Below are 20062 nucleotides of genomic sequence, written 5' to 3' on the forward strand. Positions count from 1 at the left end.
CTGACTCTTTGCGGCCCCATGGACTGCAGCACACCAGGCTTCCCTGTCCTTCACTATCTCCCGGAGCTTGCTCAAACTCATGTGCATTGAGTTGGTGATGCCATCCAACTATATCATCCTTTGTCACCCCATTCTACTTAGTAGGCCATAGTACTGGCCACATGAAATACTTTTGAGAATATTTATTGCTAGTGACCCTAATCATACTTTTATTAAAGTGAGGTTGGAGAGAAGGAAAAACCAGTACCTAGGGTACAAAAGTCTGTACTTCGCTGTTTGTAGTGGCTTAGGGGCCCTGGGGCAGTGGGTCCACTTTGCTGCTGTTGTTCAGTCACTAAATCGTGTCCAACTCTCTGTGACTCCTGGGACTGCAGCATGCCGGGCTTCCCTGTCCTTCACTATTTCCTGGAGTTGGTGTAGACTCATGTCCATCAAGCTGGTGATGTTGTCTAACCATCTCATCCTCTGCTGCCCCCTTCTCCTTTTGCCGTCGATCTTTGCCAGCATCATGTCTTTTCCAGTGAGTCAGCTCTTCGCATCAGGTGGCCAAAGTAGTGGAGTTTCAGCTTCGGCATCAGTCCTAGCAATGAATATTCAGGGTTGATTTCCTTTAGCATTGACTGGTTTGATCTCCTTGCAGTCCAAGGGATTCTCAAGAGTCTTCTCCAACACCAGAGTTTGAAAGCATCAGTTCTTCGACACTCAGCCTTTTTCATGGTCCAACTCTCACATCTGTACATGACTACTGGAAAAAACCATAGATTTGACTAGATGGATCTTTGTTGGCAAAGTAATGTCTCTGCTTTTTAATATGCTGTCTAGGTCTGTCCTAGCTTTCCTTCCAAGGAGCAATTGTCTTAATTTCATGGCTGCAATTACTGTCAGCAGTGATTTTGGAGCCCAGGAAAGTAAAATCTGTCACTGTTTCCACTTTTTCCCCTTCTGTTTGCCATGAGGTGATGGGACTGGATGCCGTGATCTTTGTTTTTTTAATGTTGAGTTTTAAGCCAGCTTTTCCTCACTTCATCCCAGTGGTAATGACTTCAGGGATGGTGTGTGGACTCCCCACAGAAGCTGTCTCTTCATTTTATGTTTCATATGAGTTTTCACCTAAAGCAGTGCTCCTCAAAGGAATTGCTAAACAAGGCACTTGATGATTTTATTTGGCCATTTCTGAAATCAGATCTTTTTCACAGAACCAGGATTTTCTATCTCGGGAATTATTTAAAGAGAGGCCTTTCTTCTGAAGACAGTTTCAAAAGAGAAGTTATTGAGATTTGGGGAGCGTGATGGTAGTGTTCAAGCAAATTGATTTTCTCCCAGAGACTCAAAGGCACAAAACTTACTTTGTGGGTGTACATTCCTTTTAGTGGCATATTACAGGCATATTTCATCTAAGACATTGGCATTTTAGAGTTGGTGCTTTCTTCTTGTTTCCAAGTTGTGAGAGTAAGTGACTTTGTCCATAGTCCTATGTAAGCCTGGAGCTCTGCACCAACTTACCCTAATGAGTTCAGTACCTTCTCAGACATGTTAATCAGGAGCATGTAGCTGATAATACAAAATCATGTTACCAGATCCTTTGGTTTGGCAATGGATTTCTTCAAAGATGTACATAAAGATGTACACCATAAAGTCACGTATGCTGTTTTTTACTTTCACAAGTTATTCAGGCTTCTTTGCTCATCGAAAGAATGTTCCCCTGTCATTGATGTTATTTTTCTCATCATTTATTCCTCTCTGCATTGCACTCCTTCAAACACTAGCCAGACCTCTTCCCACCAAACTCACTGCTACATTCCCACGTTTGGGCTCTTCTGTGGCCCTGGCCTGAGGCCTCGTCCTTATTTCCCTCTCCCTCTCTGCCTCTTGTGACACTGATTTTGTCCTAGAGCACCACTCTGGGCAGTGACCTCCATCCCCAAACCGGGGTCACCTCCAGAGGAGAGAAACCCTGAGATGACTTATTAGGTTCACGAGTGTGAGGGGGATGCCAGGAAGATGAACAGTGATGAATACAGAGTGCTGATCGCTAGTCATTAGGCTCCTGTCTGTGAAGCCACAGAACACAGGTTCCAGCTTCCCATTGCTGACATCTCTGACCCAGCTGCCTAGCATTCTGGGCAGACATTCCTCTTGACCCAGAGTTAGGGGCCTCGCTGACGTTTCCAGGAAACTTGGCAGGTCTAAATGCATCTTCACAAGGACTGCTTGTAAATCACGGGTCTGCTTTATAAAATGTGGTTTTGCTTGGTGACACTGCTTACTCATGATCTGAAGTCAAGATTCCTTGCAGAGTTCAGGCTGTCAAGTCCCTCATGAACTGGCTGTAAGCACTGGGTCTTTGTTTTGTTTTTTTGCACATGGCCAAATCCCCAGAGAATGGGGCTTAAATAAGTTTCCAAGTTTGGAGAACTTTTCCCCCTCATCGCCCTTACATGATCTCTGCTCCTTTTATAGAAAATACAACCTGGAAAGGTCAATAACATCTATGTGGGTGTTAAGGTCTATGCCATATTCTGGCCCAAGAATGCCATGTTTAGGGGATTGGAACTTCTCAATAAAAAATAGTGTAATTGTGAGCCAGATAGTATTCTGAAACAAAAATTTTCGTTTTGTTTTTTTTTTTTATCTCCAAAAGAACGTCAAGATAAAATTATTCCATGTAGGAGGACTGCAGAGAGAATTTCAAGAGAAAACTTCATATTTTTACATGGAATATAATAGGCTTTTGTTAATGGATTATTGAATTAATGAGTAAATTACTGCATGGAACTTGACTACTTTTAGTTAATGGGAATAATGTATATATTGCCTAAATTCCTACTTCAATATTCTTCCTACTACACTTTGAAAATACATTCTCTCCTTAAACACTTTTGTAAAATAGGCATAAATCCACTACATAATTACACAGTAGGATCCAGCATACCACATGTAGACATACACATTATGTAAAAATCACAACTGTAGTATATCCTAAATCTGACCCACCTGACACTCATATGTAAACTATAAAGTAGATGAAATACTTCATCTTATAAAAGAACTTTGATGAGATACATGTATCATTCATGTCTCATTAAAAAAGAAATAAGACACAATCTTTTTTTTTCCCTTGCAGTACAATCTACATAAAATGTCCATAGAAATTAGAAGTAACGTCTTATTTTTCTCTTGTTCATTTTTCCATAATGGGAAGCAAGAAAGGAGCAACAAGCAATTTAACGTATACAGGACTCTGCCTATGGGAAATATTTAATCGGAGCATCTACTTAAAAATGTTCCGCTTCCTTGTCAATTTCACATAGATGGGTTCCCCACTTTGGAGGGATGGAAAAGGCAATTAAAATAGCCCTTTGGTTTGAGATTAATTCAGACTGATGGGAGTGGACAATCCCAATTGGAACTGCCCTGGTCAGTTATACATACTGTGTGATCCAGGACAATATTTGGGCTCCATCTTCTTAAAATATTTCCAAAAATTCTTATGTCATCATTTATTAAGGATCTCATCATCAATATAAAAAGTTTTCAGTGCACATCACTTGTACACACACATTTCCAAATATTATAGTAGGATGTAGTGGTGATTAGTGTTTTGTTTATTTATTTTTGATTTACAGTTTTATTTATAGTGCTAACACATGTTTCATGGGGAATTGAGCTTCCATGACAGCAAAGTAGATGAAATTCTCTGTGTGTTGAAATGTGCTTATTTTTAATCCAGTGACCTAGCCCATAATAAACCATCCTATGAATTGTATAGCTGTCTTAAAATGTATCCCTAAGAGTTGCTAAAAAGAAATTACATAATGGAACAAAACATAAACACAAGAGTGGAGACAAACTCCTAAAAGATTACTGTTCTGTCCAACCAATGCTAAAAAACAGATTTTTCTCTTTAACCAAAGAACCATTCTTAGGCACTTATTCTTGTGTAGGCTAATGTAATGGAGTATAATACCCCCAGATTATTTATTAAAAACTGCCGAGGGCCTTATATAACTGTGCAATCCAGGAAAGTAGCCACTAGACACATCTGACTATTTAAATTTAAATTAATTCAAAGTAAATATATGTTAAAATCCAGTGCATGTGTCTAGGGCCCATGCATCTATTGGCTACCATATTGGACAGTACAGATATAGAACATTTTCAACATAGACGATAACTATCTTAAAATGTATATGCAATTTTATTGTTTTATTGTGCTTAGTTGCTCAGTCATGTCTAACTCTTTGAAACCCCATGGATCATAGCCTGCCAGGGTTCTCTGTCTATGGGGATTCTCCAGGCAGGAATATTGGAGTGGGTTGCCATGCCCTCCTCCAGGGGACCTTCCCAACCCAGGGATCGAATCCAGGTTTCCTGCATTGCAGGCAGATTCTTTACCATCTGAGACATGAAGGAAGCCCCAGATTTAAATTAATTCAAATTAAATGTAAGTTAAAATCCAGTGCGTGTGTCTAGGGCCCAGGTGAGTACTGGCTACCATATTGGACAGTATAGATATAGAACATTTCCAGCAGAGACAATAACCAACTTAAAATGCATATGCAATTTTATTGTTTATGATGTTTTGCTTATTAAAAAGCTTACTGGCAAAATTTCACCAAGAGAGATCCTACAATATTTTAAAAGGTTTTTGAATTGCTGCTGTAGCTTGTCAACATACCTGGAAATAGTGTGGCTGTTCTCAAAACTTTTACAGATTTGAGAGCCATTTAAGAAACCTTATGAATAAGATTCAGCAGAGTTAGCACTTTTCCAACTGGAAGTTCCAACATATTAAAAGGAAAAATAAAGTATTTTCACAATTTATTCAAGGTTTCCTTAGGATCCATGTTATTCTAATACTTAAATACTAGAATGTTACACGATGTTGTTTTAATTTATATTAGTATACTTTAGTATTTATTTTATTGAAAGCTATGCTACTGTGGAAGGCTTCCCTGGTAGCTCAAACAATAAAGAATCCTCCTCTCAATGCAGGAGATGCAGGTTCGATTCCTTGGTCAGGAACATCCCCTGGAGAAGGAAATGGCAACCCATTAAGCTTTCTTGCCTGGGAATGCCCTGGACAGAGGAGCCTGGCAGGCTACAGTCCATGGGGTCACAATGAGTCGGACACGACTTAGCGACTAAATCACAATGATGCTACTGAGGGAGAAGGTATTTTTTGTCACATAGGGTTATTAATGTTATAAATCCAAGACATAACAAAAAGTATTTGTTCTCTTGTAAGCAGGGGACTCTCTGGGTCCCTCGAGGCTCTTTCTTGTGAGCAAGGACCCTCGGGGTTCTTTCTCCTCCTCATGACCCTGTGAGAAAAGTTCCCAGAAATTCTCCTCAGAGGTTTTTCTGTCCCTTGCCAGCTGGGTTCTGCACAGCAGAATGTTGCTTGGGCCCCAGGAGAGCTTCCAAAGAAAAGTAAAGGAAGATGGTCACTCTCCGCAGCTTAGCAGTAATTCTCAGACTGACAGCATCTTCCAGGAGATTGTTAGAAACACAGACCCTGAGGCCCACTTCAGAGCCCTGAATCAGAATCTGTTCTAGATCAGAGGCTTGCACACTTTAAACAAGCATTGTGATCACCCTGAGAACGTGATAAAAGGCAGACCCCGGGGCCCCTCCCCCAGAGTTTCCCACTCCGTAAAGATGGGGTGAGGCGGGTGCTGCTTCTGATTGATCCGGTTGATGGATCAGGGACCACACTTGGAAAACCACTGCTCTGGGGCTGGCTCGTTCTCACATTCGTTTCCACACTTGAATCTCCTGGTGAGCTTCCCCAAAGCCTGATGCTTGAGTCCCACCTCCAGAGTCTCTGAATTAAATGGCTAGTGGATACAGCCTGAGTACTGAGTTGATTTCGCTTTTGTTTTCAAAAGCTTTCCCAACAATTATAATATGCAGCTAGGTCTGAGAAACATAGGCTATGTATTTCATGCTCAGAACTTCTCCTGGGAAGGAAACACAACTGGATGTGAGCAATCCCCTCCACCCCCACCCAATGATTCTGGATGATTCTAGACTGTATCTCTGGGATCCAGGTGAGCACACCAGCTGTGCAGAGCTTCTCCACCATGGAATCCCTCAGGTCAAAGCCTCGGGACCAGCTTTGTTAACCATTCCTTCATTTATCCCACAAACATTTATGGTATCTCTGCTATGAATTTTCTTGTTCTAGTTACTTCTTTGTTCATCATTGAAAAAATCATGGAGCTTACATTTTACTTTCATTCTTGCTGCTGCTGCTGCTAAGTTGCTTCAGTCATGTCCGACTCTGTGCGACCCCATAGACGGCAACCCACCAGGCTCCCCCGTCCCTGGGATTCTCCAGGCAAGAACACTGGAGTGGGCTGCCATTTCCTTCTCCAATGCATGAAAGTGAAAAAATAAAGTGAAGTTGCTCAGTCGTGTCCGACTCCTAGCGACCCCATGGACTGCAGCCCATCAGGCCCCTCTGTCCATGGGATTTGCCAGGCAAGAGTACTGGAGTGGGTTGCCATTGCCTTCTCCGTTCATTCTTAGTGAAAGTCAAAATAATTATGTTGTCAGGCTGAAGAAAAACCAGAACTGGAAAGTAGTTACAGCAATAAATATACATTCTATTTGGGAAAAAAATTTTAAGTATTGCAATAGGGGGAAGAGACTTCATTTTTAGAAGTGGGCTCAATCTCGAAAACAAGGAAAAGGAGGAATTTCGACCTCTGGGTTGGGAAGATTCCGTGGAGGAGGGAATGGCAACCCACTCCAGTATCCTTGCCTGGGAAATCCCATGGACAGAGGAACCTGGTGGGCTACAGTCCGTGGGGTCACAAAAGAGTCGGACACAACGCAGTGACTAAACAACAACAGCACAGCCAGGGGGCAGGTTGCAGGTCAGCAGATGGATAATTACTACGAGGAAATGTCAGGGGAAGGGTATTCTGGCTAGACTTAGAAAGATTCTTGCTAGAACTGGACAATGCAGAGCCATGATGAGAAGAGAGTTCAGAGGTACCTGACCACAACTTGGTCAAGAAGAGAAACTTTGTCAGTGGATTGATACATGCACATACACACAAATATATAACACATATACATCATTTATAAATGCACACACATACCCACATATGTGATATATTCATGTGTAAATAAATGTGCCCCCCCACACACACACCCCTCACACAGACTGTTTTTTAACAGACTCTGCTGCTGCTGCTAAGTCACTTCAGTCATGTCCGACTCTGTGTGACCCCATAGACAGCAGCCCACCAGGCTCCCCCGTCCCTGGGATTCTCCAGGCAAGAACATTGGAGTGGGTTGCCATTTCCTTCTCCAATGCATGAAAGTGAAAAGTGAAAGTGAAGTTGCTAGGTCGTGTCCGACCCTCAGCAACCCTATGGACTGCAGCCTACCAGTCTCCTCTGTCCATGGGATTTTCCAGGTAGGAGTACTGGAGTGGGATGCCATTGCCTTCTCCTCTAGGACACTCTTAATAGAGGATTTTGATGTTGCTCAATTAAGAGCTTCACTTGAAACTGACACTCTAGATAAAATTCGGAACATGGCATTGTGTGCGGATGGAAGTGCCCAGTCTGCTACTTGCCAGTTGCCATTCCAAAGCTGGTGGAGAGGCAAAACTGAAACTCTTAATAACGGAAAACATCTGTTCAGTGTCTCTCCTCCTCATCCCTCCATCTCACGCGGGTCCTCCTCCCCACCTGTTTCCCACCCCTAATTTCAAATACTGCGTTCCCGCTTTCTCTCTTTCTGTGGACAGTCCTACCTCCTTTTCACACAGACCTGCTCTCAAAAACTTTTCTGCTCCTCCGGGAAAGCCTGGAAGATCCCGGAGGTCCGGCCCAGAAGTGGTTGACAATGTAGTGTTTTCATTCGAATGCAAATTTGTCTCTGGACCGGATTCAAGGAAAGTGCTTTCCCCTCCAACTGTCTCTCCAGCTCCACCCCGACCCTTGTTGTCTTTTGTGTTCTTGTAAATAAATGAGAGGGGATTGGCTTTCAGTGTGAAGACACAGCTGCAGGGGGCTCTTAAAAGTGAGCTGGAGAGAGAGAGATGCTAAAAGATTTGGAGCCTGGCGTTAAAATCTAGAAAAGGGAGGCTTTTTTTTTTTTTTTTTTAAGTCTGTCCATTTACAATCGTTCTGCTTCCTCTGGACATGCTTTTTGTAAAGCCTGAAAGCCCAAGCATATTTATTCCGACTTCATTATCTCCCCCTCCTTTTAACTTATCCACAAAGAAGAGTCAACGGGAAAATGACAACAGAATAAACTCCACGAAGTTATGTTTATTTCTTACGGTTCTCCAGATAAGTATGCGACTAGGTCATTCTCAGTAGAGACTGTACCCGGTGAAATACCCTGTGCGGGTCGGGGGGCGCTGGCTGGGTAGGGGTGGAGAGAAGGCTGAACGCCTGAATTTCTCAAAGGAACAGACCCTGGTTGTCTTCAGGTAACCTGCTGAGTGGCCTTTTCAAAGCTTCCGGGGACTAAAATGCGATGCCTCTGCCCTTCCAGAAACCTCTGGGATGTATAAGCAGCATCCTTGTCCCACTTGTCGGAGGGGGTCCCCCATCCCATCCCCTGGTCAGCCGCCCTTTGCTCCCCGGTTTTTTCCTCTTTTTTGTGGGGGGGGGAGATGAGCTCCCCTCCCGAGCGGCTGCAGGGGCGCCCGCGTCTCCTCCCGGCCCCCCGCACCCCCCACGCCGTGCGGCTCGGCTTCCAGGGTCCCGCGCGCCCCGAGCCGCCCCGGGGGTCGCCGGGGCCGGGCGGCTCGGGGCGCGCGGGGAGGCTCCCTCCGCCTCCCGCTGGCTAAGAGCGCGTGTTCTCTGCTCTCCCGCGCACAGGGCACCACCAGCCGCGCGGGGCACCTGGCGGGGCCGGAGCCCGCGCCGCCGCCGCCGCCGCGGGAGCCGTTCGCACCCAGCCTGGGCAGCGCCTTCCACCTGCCCGACGCGCAGCCCGCCGCCGCCGCCGCGCTCTACTACTCGAGCTCCACGCTGCCCGCGCCCCCGCGCGGGGGCTCCCCGCTGGCCGCGCCCCAGGGCGGCTCGCCCACCAAGCTGCAGCGCGGAGGCTCGGCCCCCGAGGGCGCCGCCTACGCCGCGCCGCCGCGCGGCTCCTCGCCCAAGCAGTCGCCCAGCCGCCTGGCCAAGTCCTACAGCACCAGCTCGCCCATCAACATCGTCGTGTCCTCGGCCGGCCTGTCCCCGATCCGCGTGACCTCGCCCCCCACCGTGCAGTCCACCATCTCCTCCTCGCCCATCCACCAGCTGAGCTCCACCATCGGCACGTACGCCACCCTGTCGCCCACCAAGCGCCTGGTCCACGCGTCCGAGCCGTACGGCAAGCACTCGCAGGAGCTGTATGCCACGGCCACCCTCCAGAGGCCGGGCAGCCTGGCAGGTAAAGGGCTCGCCGCTTGGCACCCCCACACCCTGGGGGGTGCGGGGGGCCAACTGGGCGCGCGGTGGGGAACCCTGCGGGAGGCAGGCAGACAGACGTGGGGCTGGAGCAGACTCGGGCTGGGCTTGTTGGTGGGCAGGTGTTTAGCATCCTCTGAAAGCAAGGGAAGCGGAGGGCGTCCCTAGACAGGCTGTTAACTAGCATCTGAACTCAAATCTACCGGTTGCTTCTGTTTGGAAGTCATGCATTCTCGCAAACTCGAGTGTTTTCTTTCTGTCTCTCCGTCTCCCCTCTCTCGCTCTCTCTGTCCCTTCCACCCCGCCTCCAATCTGCAGATATCCATCCTTTAAGTCACATTTAATAAGCAGTCACAAAGACCTGTTGAATGTATCCAGAAAAAAAGAGCACAGAGAATAAAAACGACAGTGTTTCCATGATCACCTGTAGTTCTCTGCATTGAGCTGCAGGAAAAAAGTAAGGAGTTTTCCTACCTAGAGAGCAGACATTCAACTTCCAAAGATTTCAATAGTCATGAAAAAGTTACCTGTGATGAATTGCCCTGGAATTTTTACTACTTTGTAGTGGCTTGAAATGATTATGTTTTGTCTAAGTGTAGTTACTGAGAAAATGAAAGGAACTTCCAGACCTGCCATTGAGATTGCGTAGATCCCAACAATGGGGAAAAAGTAACCAGTGATGGAAGTCTCTTGAGTGTGTTGCCTGTTTATTAGGAGGGATGGAGTGGGGAGATTGGGCTCAACGGGTTTTGGGGATGAAACCTGCTTTTCCTTGCCAGTTTGGAGGAGGTGACATTTCTGTGGTCCTTACGCCCATCAAAGACCAGGCTGAACTGGGGATTCGCTGCTGGTTAACACCATATGTTCAGCTTAAACAAGACACTGTGATTGAAAGACTAATATTTTGTCTCCTAAAACACCTGACAACAACCCCAGATTTATTGTTGATTTTTTTTAACCTCATATGAAAGTATTTGGTAATTGTGTCACTCTAGTAACAGATGCTGCTCTCATATGTTCCCCTTCTTGACATAAATGGATGCCTGTGAAGATAAATAGGATAAAGAAAAGGAACTTGTTGCAAACAGGAGGCAGGTGTCCAAGGGCTTTTTAAATTCACACAGTAATCCCCCGTGTGGACTGGTCTGGCATAACAGGACGCAGGCAGGAATTCTGCTGCCCCCAAATTCTGCTAGGTATGCTTCTTCTCTCACGCGCTTCTTCTCTCACACGCTTCTTCTCTCACGCACTCCTTCTCTCACGTACTCCTTCTCTCACTCACTCCTTCTCTCACTTTAATAGAATTTTGGAAGTAGCACTCATGATGTCAACCTAGTGCCAGTGTTCAAATGCCTGTTATGTAGGTAGGGACTCAAGAGTGGCAGTCTGGTTGGAAGAGGGGCCTAGGAGAGACCTGTAGGGAAACGTAGTTTAGGTAAGTTTGGAAAATAAGCTTCTAGATCGTGGCAAGGAGTGGGGACCCAGGGAGCTTGTGGGAGACTCAGGCCCTTGGACCCTCTTCCCAAGCCACCAGAGAGAAGAGGCAGCTGAGTCCTAGAGGGTCCCAGTCAAAATCCCATTTGTTCCCTGCAGAGAGCGGGGAAAAGAAACCAGGAGCCTTAACTTCCGTCTCTTTCTCCCAGTGATCAGACGTGCTAAACTTGGGTGGGTTCACTCAATCACATTACAAAAAATAGGGAGTGTGTGGCTGGTGGAGAGGTGGTGGGGTCAGGGGGGTGGGAATTCAGGAGGGTGCGAGGGGGTGGGATGAGAGCCTGACTGCTCCTAATGTCACTGAATGTAGTGTTAGGTTGTGCTTAGTCTCTCAGTCGTGTCTGACTCTTTGCAGCCCCACAGACCCCCACCCCACCCACCCAGGGTCCTCTGTCCATGGGATTCAACAGGCAGGAGTACTGGAGTGGGTTGCACGCCCTCCTCCAGGGGATCTTCGCAACTCAGGGATCCAACCCAGGTCTCCCGCATTGCAGGTGGATTCTTTACCAACTGAGCCACCAGGGAAAGCAAGGGAGAGGCTTTAAAAGTGTAGGCTTCTTTCCAGGTGGAACTAATGGTTAAGAACCCACCTGCCAATGCAGGAGACATGAGACATGGGTTCAGTCCCCAGGTAGGGAACATCCCCTGTAGCAGGGCATGGTAACCCACTACAGTATTTTTGCCTGGAGAATCCCATGGACAGAGGAACCTGGTAGGCCACAGTCCATAGGGTCGCAAAGAATCGGACATGACTGTTGTGACTTTGTTTGTATGCAAGTGTTAAGGAGATCGTTTATACTCTGATATCTGGAGTGAATGTTTCTGAGGATATGATGTGTGTGTGTGTGTGTGTGTGTGTGTGTGTGTGTGTGTGTGAGTGAGAGAGAGAGAGAGTGTGTGTGTAAGGAGTCTTTGTCCAGAAATAAGGACCTTCAGGTGCTCATCACAAGCCCATGTGCCTTCATTTCCCTCTTCATTTCCATCCCTTCCTTTCATTGTCTGACCAGATTTCATTTTTTGCTCGCTGGTGGGAAAAGAATCAACATGCCACTGACGGTTCTTGATTTTTGAGCTACAAGAAGCACTTTTAATGTTTGAGTTTCTTTGTTTCAAATGCATACTTTTAAATATTCATTTGAAGACTTTTTTCAAGCAAATTGCTGCTGGTGGTTTTTGAGTTTCAAATTATTCTATAACTCTGCATAAATCCTTGGGTTTCATGAGATCATTGGCCTTATTTAGAATTTAGCAAAATATGGCCCATGAAAGGTGTGGGGACCGATTCTGACAACGCTGAGAACTCGGGAGCATTGGCGCTTTTGGGCTCTGTGCCGGAATGTGTGTGCTTGACACTGTTGCAGGCATCGTAAAGTTTGGAGCCACCTGGTTTGCTCATTGAAAGTGCAGTTAGAAGTCAAGCTTGAAAAAGAGCTTTTGCATTTTCAGGGTTGTGACTTTGGAGATTTGTCACTGATGACTAGGAAGTGTGAACACTGGGATAGATAGTGATTTTCACTGTTGAATATATTAATCCCTTTAATTATTTGTTAAGCACCTCTTATATACTGGCACTGATTTGGACCCTAGGGAAACAGAATTGATCGATATGAACCAAAATCCCTGGCCTCGTTTCAGCTGCAGAAGATAGAAAATCACAGGCATTTTTAGCAGAGTGACCAGGGAAAGCTCTAATGAGAAGGTGACTTTTGAGTCAATTATGAAGGCGGTGAGGATACTGGCCATATTAATACCCAGCAGAAGGGCATTCTGAGCAGAAGGCACAGTGAGTTCAAAAGCTGGAAAATGGACGTGTGTCTCATAGATTTGCAGAACGGCAAGGACACCAGTGAGGGTGTGTCAGAGAGAAAGAGGGCAAAGAAATGACACAGACGCTAATGAAGTGACCAGCAAGGTAGGGGTGGATACTCAGATCAGGGGGGGCCTCAAGATTTGGGGATGCTGACTACACCCCTATCCTTGGGAACTGTTGAGGATTTGAGCAGAGGACTGACACGGTGTGACTTAGTCTATAACAGAATACGCTGTAGAGGATCAAGGGCAAAACCAGGAGGACAAGTTGGGAGGTCCCTGCAGTAAGGTAAGCAAGAGATGATGATGGCTTGGGGGCCAGCATGGAAGCATTGGAGGCTGTGAGGAGTCATGTAGTCCTGGGTGTGTAGATAGAGCCCAGCTGTCCAGATTGTCTCCTGGACTAGGTGATGATGGTAAGAGAGAGGACTCAAGGATTCCTCCAACTCAACAACCAGAAGAATGGAATCAACCACTGACTGAGATGGGACAGGATGCAGAAGCATCTAGTTGGGTTTGGAGGCAGTGGATTGGAGATGGGACATCTGTCTATCAGAAGGCACGTGTGAAGTAGACAGGTGAATACACAAGTTGGATTTCAGGGGAAAGCCCAGGCTGGAGATAAAAAATTAGGGAGAAACAGTTCAGTTCAGTTCAGTTGCTCAGTCGTGTCCGACTCTTTGCGACCCCATGAATTGCAGCACGCCAGGCCTCCCTGTCCATCACCAACTCCCGGAGTTCACTCAGACTCGTCCATCGAGTCAGTGATGCCATCCAGCCATCTCATCTTCTCTCGTCCCCTTCTCCTCCTGCCCCCAATCAGAGTCTTTTCCAATGAGTCAACTCTTCGCATGAGGTGGCCAAAGTATTGGAGTTTCAGCTTCAGCATCATTCCCTCCAAAGAAATCCCAGGGCTGATCTCCTTCAGAATGGACTTGTTGGATCTCCTTGCAGTCTGAGGGAGTCTCAAGAGTCTTCTCCAACACCACAGTTCAAAAGCATCAATTCTTCGGCGCTCAGCCTTCTTCACAGTCCAATTCTCACATCCATACATGGCCACTGGAAAAACCATAGCCTTGACTAGATGGACCTCAGTCGGCAAAGTAATGTCTCTGCTTTTGAATATGCTATCTAGGTTGGTCATAAGTTTCCTTCCAAGGAGTAAGCGTCTTTTAAGTTCATGGCTGCAGTCACCATCTGCAATGATTTTAGAGCCCATAAAAATAAAGTCTGACACTGTTTCCACTGTTTCCCCATCTATTTCCCATGAAGTGATGGGACCGGATGCCATGATCTTCATTTTAAGGAGTACGTCAAGGCTGTATATTGTCACCCTGCTTATTTAACTTATATGCAGAGTACATCATGAGAAACGCTGGGCTGGAAGAAGCACAAGCTGGAATCAAGATTGCTGGGAGAAATATCAATAACCTCAGATATGCAGATGACACCACCCTTTTGGCAGAAAGTGAAGAGGAACTCAAAAGCCTCTTGATGAAAGGGAGACACAAGTAGATGGTATTTGAGACTGAGAATCTTAAAGGAGTTTCTACATAGGAAGTAAGTTTAGAGAGAACAGGTCCACGGGCTGAGCCCAGATGCCTCCCACAAGTGCAGAAGTCTAGGAGTAGAGCAGGAACCCAAGAAAAGAAAGAGAGAAGCCCGAAGTGTAGGTCAGTGTCATTTCTCAGGTGCCAAGAGAAGCCCGTGTCTCTTGTCGTTTCCCACAACTTTATGAGGTCAGTGTGATTTTCACCTCCATTGCACAGGTTTGAAAACTGAGGCGCATCGTCAATGATAAATCCCTTACCCAGAGTCACCTTGGCTGGAAGTGACAGGGATGCAGTTTGAACCTCCATCACTATCACTTTGAATCCAGCAGCTCTATAGTCTTCAATACACATGATATATGGTGGTGGTTGTTCATTTGCTAAGTCTTGTCTGACTCTTTGCAACCCTGTGGACTGCAGCACATCAGGCTTCCCTGTCCTTCACTGTCTCCCAGAGTTTGCACAAACTCAGGGCCATTGAGTCGGTGACGCCATCCAACCATCTCATCCTCTATCCTGCCTCCCTTCTCCTCCTTCCCTCAATCTTTCCCAGGATTAGGGTCTTTTACAATGAGTTAGCTCTTCACATCGGGTGGCCCAAGTATTGGAGGTTAGAGGTATTGCATGTTATTGAAGAAAGACACCAAGGACATAGAAATACCATACAAGTTTTCAACTTATTTAAATGACTAGTGATTTTGAAGAAGCAGAAATATCTCAAAAATGTGTCAACATCCTGTTGACTATGACTACAGTACCAATTTTTGTTCAATTCTGTACAGCAGATAACATAATCCTTTCATTTTCTGGTTGAGAGCAAAATTAATCCTGTTAAAAATAGAAATCTGAGTTGTAAATACATATTAAAGTTAAGTCAAACATCAGAAACTTATTTTTAGGTAAAAATGAAATGGATTAAATGAAGATTCTTAGCCAATGATTGTCATCAAAACTGACCTAATAGGGAGAGGAATTTGTCCACGCTTGTCCCTCCTGTACCCCCGCCAAAGAGACATCAAACTCACTATTTAGAGGGGATCACACACTGTAAGCCTCACATTCCACATTCTTGGAGATCTGATTCATTCCCTGATTTGTTAATACTTTCAGGTGCACCTGTTATAAGAAAGAAAAAAATGCCTAATCCTATTTAAAAGCTTTGCAGTCTCTGCTGTCAGTTTTCTCAGAGGAAACCTGAGGTCTCCTCAGGTAATAAGCAAGTTTGTTTATCACATGGTGCTTGGGACGTGGTCAGAATGCAGTGTGATATCTGGCTGCTTCTGCCCTTTTAAATTGCATTTCCTATACTTGAACAATTTTTGTGAACCTTCCAAATCCCCCTTAAGTAAAAAAAAAAAAAATCCTAGTTTAGATTTACTAGTTAGAATGTGATATGTCTGTGATATCAGTCAATAGTTCAATCTTCTTTCCAAAGTGGTTTACGGCTGGCTGTTAGCCGAAACTTCCTGGGGTTCTTTGGCCCTCAGCCTCACTGGGGACCTCTCCTCAACTGCAGAAGCTCCAGTGCTTTCCTTGCTAGCCACACCCCAGTCCCAACCCCTCATCAGAACCTCCTGCTCTGAGTCCAGGCCCCGCCCAAGCATCTTTTCCTGGCTCAGAATGTAAAATAGATCTGTCTCCTACACTGTGCACTCATCCGTCCTGTACCCCAGAAGACTGGGTGGGGGAGAATGGACTGATTCCTACTCATGGACTCTCTCCAGCTTCCACCAACAAAGTGATTATTCAGCCAGCCAGCCAGCCATTTACTCTCTACAATTCTGGGATCCCAGTTTATAGCAGGGAACCCTTATCTGTGTGATCCCCTGGGCTCGCTCTCTTCAAGGAGGGCGGGTACTAAAATCTCTTCAGCAAACCTCCATTCTACTTACTGTTCCCTAACTGCCTCCCTCTTCCTGGAGACCCAGACTCCAAGACGTTCCTTTGAAAACCACTCTGTGCAGCATTTGATTGCAACATAGTGTCTGATTTCTGTCCAGTTGATGTCCATCCAGGTCAGATAAGCAACAGGGAATGTATCTTTTCATCACCCATTTTCTGTACAGTGAGTAGCTGTATCAGTAAGTAAATGTTTGGGATGCTAGGGGCCACAAAGGCCTTCCTGATGGGTTCCTTTTTGTTGATTCACGGAAACAAGTATCTTCCCTTCTCTCTCTACCGCCTGGTGACCTTGCTAGTTAAAATGGGGTAAACAGGTCTTTTTGTTCTTTTGAGAGCAGCATCTTTATGTAGGCTTCTAGGCTGACCTGTTCAGTGTTTGATACTTACATGATATTGATCACACTGTAATTTAACTGGGAACATGAATGTTTTAAAAATGACAGTGAACCTTGGACAACAGTTAAGGTGACATGACTCTCTCCACTCATTAGCCTCTCTGAGCCTCAGACCCTCTGAAATATAGAGTATGGAATTAAATACAACGGGGAATGAAGTCACAGAAGAGACAGAACAGAGAGACTGGAAGGTGGGTGTCACCAACAAGCAAGTCATTGAAAATGTTCTAGAAAGCAAGATAGATAGGAGTGATAAGCAATGAAAATGTGGAAGTTTCTCCTGGGAATCTGCATGTCTAGGAGGTGGACCAGCTGTCTTGTGTGAATACTTGGACAAGCTCAACCTTAAGAGTTGGGGTGCTGGAGAGAAGTGAGACTTGAGATGGAGGGATTTAAAGTCAGCACTTGAGACCATGATTCCCTCCTCCTATCTCACCCCCTCCCTCCCACCAAGATGATGACCCTGTGGCCAATGCTTCCTCCAGGCAGAGGACTAGGCGTGGTCTCTTGAAGAAACTGAACAAAGTGCCTGAGAAAGGTAGACTTGAGTTACAGCAGCTGGTGGCCTAGAGAAAGTTCACTTCATACAGGCTTGGGAGGTGGTGAGCTGACACCCGGAGCTGCCCTCCACTGTCTCATTCTGCAGAAGGATGCCCAGCCCATAGGCTCCACTCTTCTCATCAGTTCTAATACCAAGACACACAGTGAAAAGCATTTCTGTTCATGCCATAGCAGAAGAAGCCAGCCCTGGGTTTCTCTTTCTCAAATATGAGGAATTACCAAGGATTACTAAGGAATTTGGGTGAATTAGTGGCATGAAAAAGAAAACCAGAAAAGTGAACTGTCTGTTGGAAGAAACAGAGATGATTTATAGAAAAGGGAGCACAGGATGAAAAGAGACAAGCTAAAACTTAGGTTTAGGACTGAGCAGGATTTAAGAAGATCTTATATTTATTAAGAAAGAATTGAGTTGATATGTGAAAGGATCAAAGAACAAGAAAATCTTTTGGGGGCTGTAAAAATATAACTACCCACATTAAAAAATTTGATAGAACGAGTGGGACACAGTCAAGGAAATCACTGGGAAGGCAGCACATAAAGAGAAAGAGATAGAGAAAACTGCAGCAAGAGCCATAAAGGAACAAACCCAGGAGATCTGACATATTACTGCAGCCTCAGAGACAAAAATGCAGAAAAGCAAATTATCAGTGGAGTAATGCAGAGCAATTCCTAAGAGCCAGGGGACCTGTGTCCTCGTAGGAAATACCCTTTGCTTGGAATACAAAATATTTCATCTTCTGCATCATGAAACTTCATAGCACCAACATAAAAAGACTCTGAAACCTCTGGAGAGGAATAAAACAGATGGCACCTGACTTGCAGTAGTGACGCTGGAGGAAAAAGAACATTCAGGTGATGTCCTAAAAAAATTTCAACCTGAAGAGCCTCTTGATGAAAGTGAAAGAGGAGAGTGAAAAAGTTGGCTTAAAACTCAGCATTCAAAAAACTAAGATCCTGGCATCTGCTCCCACCGCTTCATGGCAAATAGATGGGGAAGCAGTGCAAACAGAAACTTTATTTTTGGGGGCTCCAAAATCACTGCAGATGGTGACTGCAGCCATAAAATTAAAAGACACTTTGCTCCTTGGAATAAAAACTATGATCAATTTAGACAACATGTTAAAAGCAGAGGAATTACTTTGTCGACAAGGGTCTGTCTAATCAAAGCTGTGGTTTTTCCAGTAGTCATGTATAAAAAAAGCTGAGCACCGAAGAATTGATGCTTTTGGACTGTGGTGTCAGAGAAGATTCTTGAGAGTCCCTTGGACTGTAAAGAGGTCCAACCAGTCCATCCTAAAGGAAATCAGTTCTGAACATTCATTGGAAGGACTGATGCTGAAGCGGAAACTCCAATACTTTGGCCACCTGATGCAAAGAATGGACTCATTGGAAAAGACCCTGATGCTGGGAAAGATTGAAGGCAGGAGGAGAAGGGGATGACAGAGGATAAGATGGTTAGATGTCATCACCAACTTGATGGACATGAGTTTGAGCAAGCTCTGGGAGTTGATGATGGACAGGGAAGCCTGGTGTGCTGCAGTCCATGGGGTCTCAAAGAGTCGGACATGACTGAGCAGCTGAACTGAAAACCCATGCATAGCTCAATTATCCATCACCTCTAAAAAACAGTATGAGATATTTTCAGACTTGCAAGTGCTCATGAAATCTGTCTCCTAGGCACCCCTTCCTAAATGTGACCGCAATTGGATGATGTATTCTTAGCTAAATAAGGGCATAAAACAAGAGGAAAGCATGGTACCCAAAGAAGCAATGTGTACTGACCAGAAGGGCTATGAAGAGTTGCCCCTGAAAGAGTCAGGGTGAGGAGACATCTGGGTAGCAGGAAAGGTGGGACTCAACACATTAATGTGCACAATCATGAATGGAATATTGGGGAAATTCCAGAGGAGTCTGTGTAATTTCAGTATTTAAGAATAAGTAGAAACATGAGTCGGAGAAGGCAATGGCACCCCACTCCAGAACTCTTGCCTGGAAAATCCCATGGATGGAGGAGCCTGGTAGGCTGCAGTCCATGGGGTCATGAAGAGTCGGACACGACTGAGTGACTTCCCTTTCACTTTTCACTTTCATGCATTGGAGAAGGAAATGGCAACCCACTCCAGTGTTCTTGCCTGGAGAATCCCAGGGATGGGGGAGCCTGGTGGGCTGCCGTCTATGGGGTCACACAGAGTCAGACACGACTGAAGTGACTTAGTAGTAGTAGTAGAAAGATGAGTAAGTAATGAATTTACTTGCAGTCCTATTGAGTTTCACAAATACAGGAGGCAGTGGTCACCAGCATGGATTGAGGAGCTAGACAGATGTGTGCACATATCTTGATTCCATTACTTACCAGCTCCATGACCCTGGATAGTTGGGTTGAGCCCAGTAAGTCTTTCCTGACCACTTATCTTGTGCTGGGTGCTCTCTCAGGTGTTACCACGCACCTGTGAACAACAGAGGCCAAAACACCTGTTGTGTTACAGGTGATGGTCTGATGCTGATAGGATATCAGATGGTGAGAAGTGCCAGGGAAAGGAGGACTGAGAGAAGCAGAGATGTCCTAGGGCAGGGGGGCCAAGCTCTCCACTGCAAGATGTCCAGTAAGCAAACACCTGGATGTACCAGACAGAGGGAACAGCCAGTGCAAAGGTCCTGAGGTGAAATCATGCCAGGCTTGTTTGGGGAACAGAATGGGGCTTCTCTGAGATTGCTTGCATTTCCTATAGTGAGGATAACAGTGCTGCAGCCATTATACTGTCATAGCAAAGGTCAAATGAGATTGAGAATCATGCCTGTCAATTGCTTATTTACATGTCTGCATATTAAAAGTGTCCAGTACTGATGAGAACTCTGCTCCCTCTGTGGGTTCACTGATGAAATCTTTTCGGGATCAAGAAACTTATACTTCCATGGTTTCCAC

The 20062-nt window shown here is 45.5% G+C and overlaps 1 protein-coding gene across 2 annotated transcripts in view; it reads left to right on the forward strand.

The window, feature by feature from the left end:
* Positions 1 to 20062, forward strand: part of CTNND2 (catenin delta 2) — a 1100621-nt gene that overhangs the window by 629713 nt on the left and 450846 nt on the right. For both annotated transcript variants that reach the window (XM_061393866.1, XM_061393867.1), the window contains exon 7: positions 8853 to 9411. In XM_061393866.1, coding sequence (XP_061249850.1) covers positions 8853 to 9411 — 559 coding nt within the window. The remainder of the gene's footprint in view (positions 1 to 8852; positions 9412 to 20062) is intronic.

Source organism: Bos javanicus, chromosome 20, assembly GCF_032452875.1.
Source record: "Bos javanicus breed banteng chromosome 20, ARS-OSU_banteng_1.0, whole genome shotgun sequence".
Lineage (NCBI taxonomy): Eukaryota > Metazoa > Chordata > Mammalia > Artiodactyla > Bovidae > Bos > Bos javanicus.